This window comes from Apteryx rowi, unplaced genomic scaffold, assembly GCF_003343035.1.
Source record: "Apteryx rowi isolate R43461 unplaced genomic scaffold, aptRow1 scaffold_1929, whole genome shotgun sequence".
NCBI classification, from domain to species: domain Eukaryota; kingdom Metazoa; phylum Chordata; class Aves; order Apterygiformes; family Apterygidae; genus Apteryx; species Apteryx rowi.
The window spans coordinates 10,628-11,246 of record NW_020448229.1 but is presented as its reverse complement, the minus strand read 5'-3'; the positions used below and the strand labels follow the sequence as shown (position 1 = coordinate 11,246).

The window sequence follows — 619 nt, the reverse complement described above, 5'->3', positions numbered from 1 at the left end:
AAAAAAGGGGGAATTCTGGCAGAAAAGGGAGATTTGGGGTAGAAAGAGGAGAATTGGGGTTGAAAAGGGAGAATTGGGGTAGAAAGGAAGGGGAAAATGAAACAAAAAAGGGAGAAAAATGGAGTGGAAAAAGGGGGAAGTGGGGCAGGAAAGAAGAAGAATTGGGGTGGAGAGAGAGGAACTGGGGTGAGAAAGGGGGAATTGTGGCAGGAGAGGAGAAAGGGGGCAGAAAGAAGGGGGGGAGCAGGGGGTCGAAAAGGGGGGGATCGGGGGCAGGAGGAGGAAACGGGAGGTAGAAAAGGGGGGGATCGGGGCAGCAAGGAGGGAGCGGGGGGGCAGGAGGGGGGGTCACAACCCCCAAATCTCCCCCCCCCCCCATCGCAGGCCGCTCGCCGTCGCCGGGCCATGGAGGAGGAGGAGGAGAAGCCGCGGCCCCCGGGGCGGGAGGACCCGGCGGGGCCCGGCGAGGACCCGGGGCGCCCCGGCGAGGCCCCCCCCGAGGCCGAAGGCTGCCAGCGGGGCCCCCTCTGCCCCGGGCAGGTCATCATGGTAAGGGACAGCACCCGGGGGGGGAAGGTTGGGTTTGGGGGGGAGGCCCGGACGCCTGGCCCCCCCCCCC

At 65.8% G+C, this 619-nt stretch overlaps 1 protein-coding gene across 1 annotated transcript in view; it reads left to right on the top strand.

Annotated features, from left to right (window-relative positions):
• Positions 1-405: 405 nt before the first annotated feature.
• Positions 406-619, top strand: part of SCAF1 (SR-related CTD associated factor 1) — a 10,763-nt gene continuing 10,549 nt past the window's right edge. Inside the window, 1 exon segment of the mRNA XM_026062761.1 lies at positions 406-549. Coding sequence (XP_025918546.1) covers positions 406-549 — 144 coding nt within the window.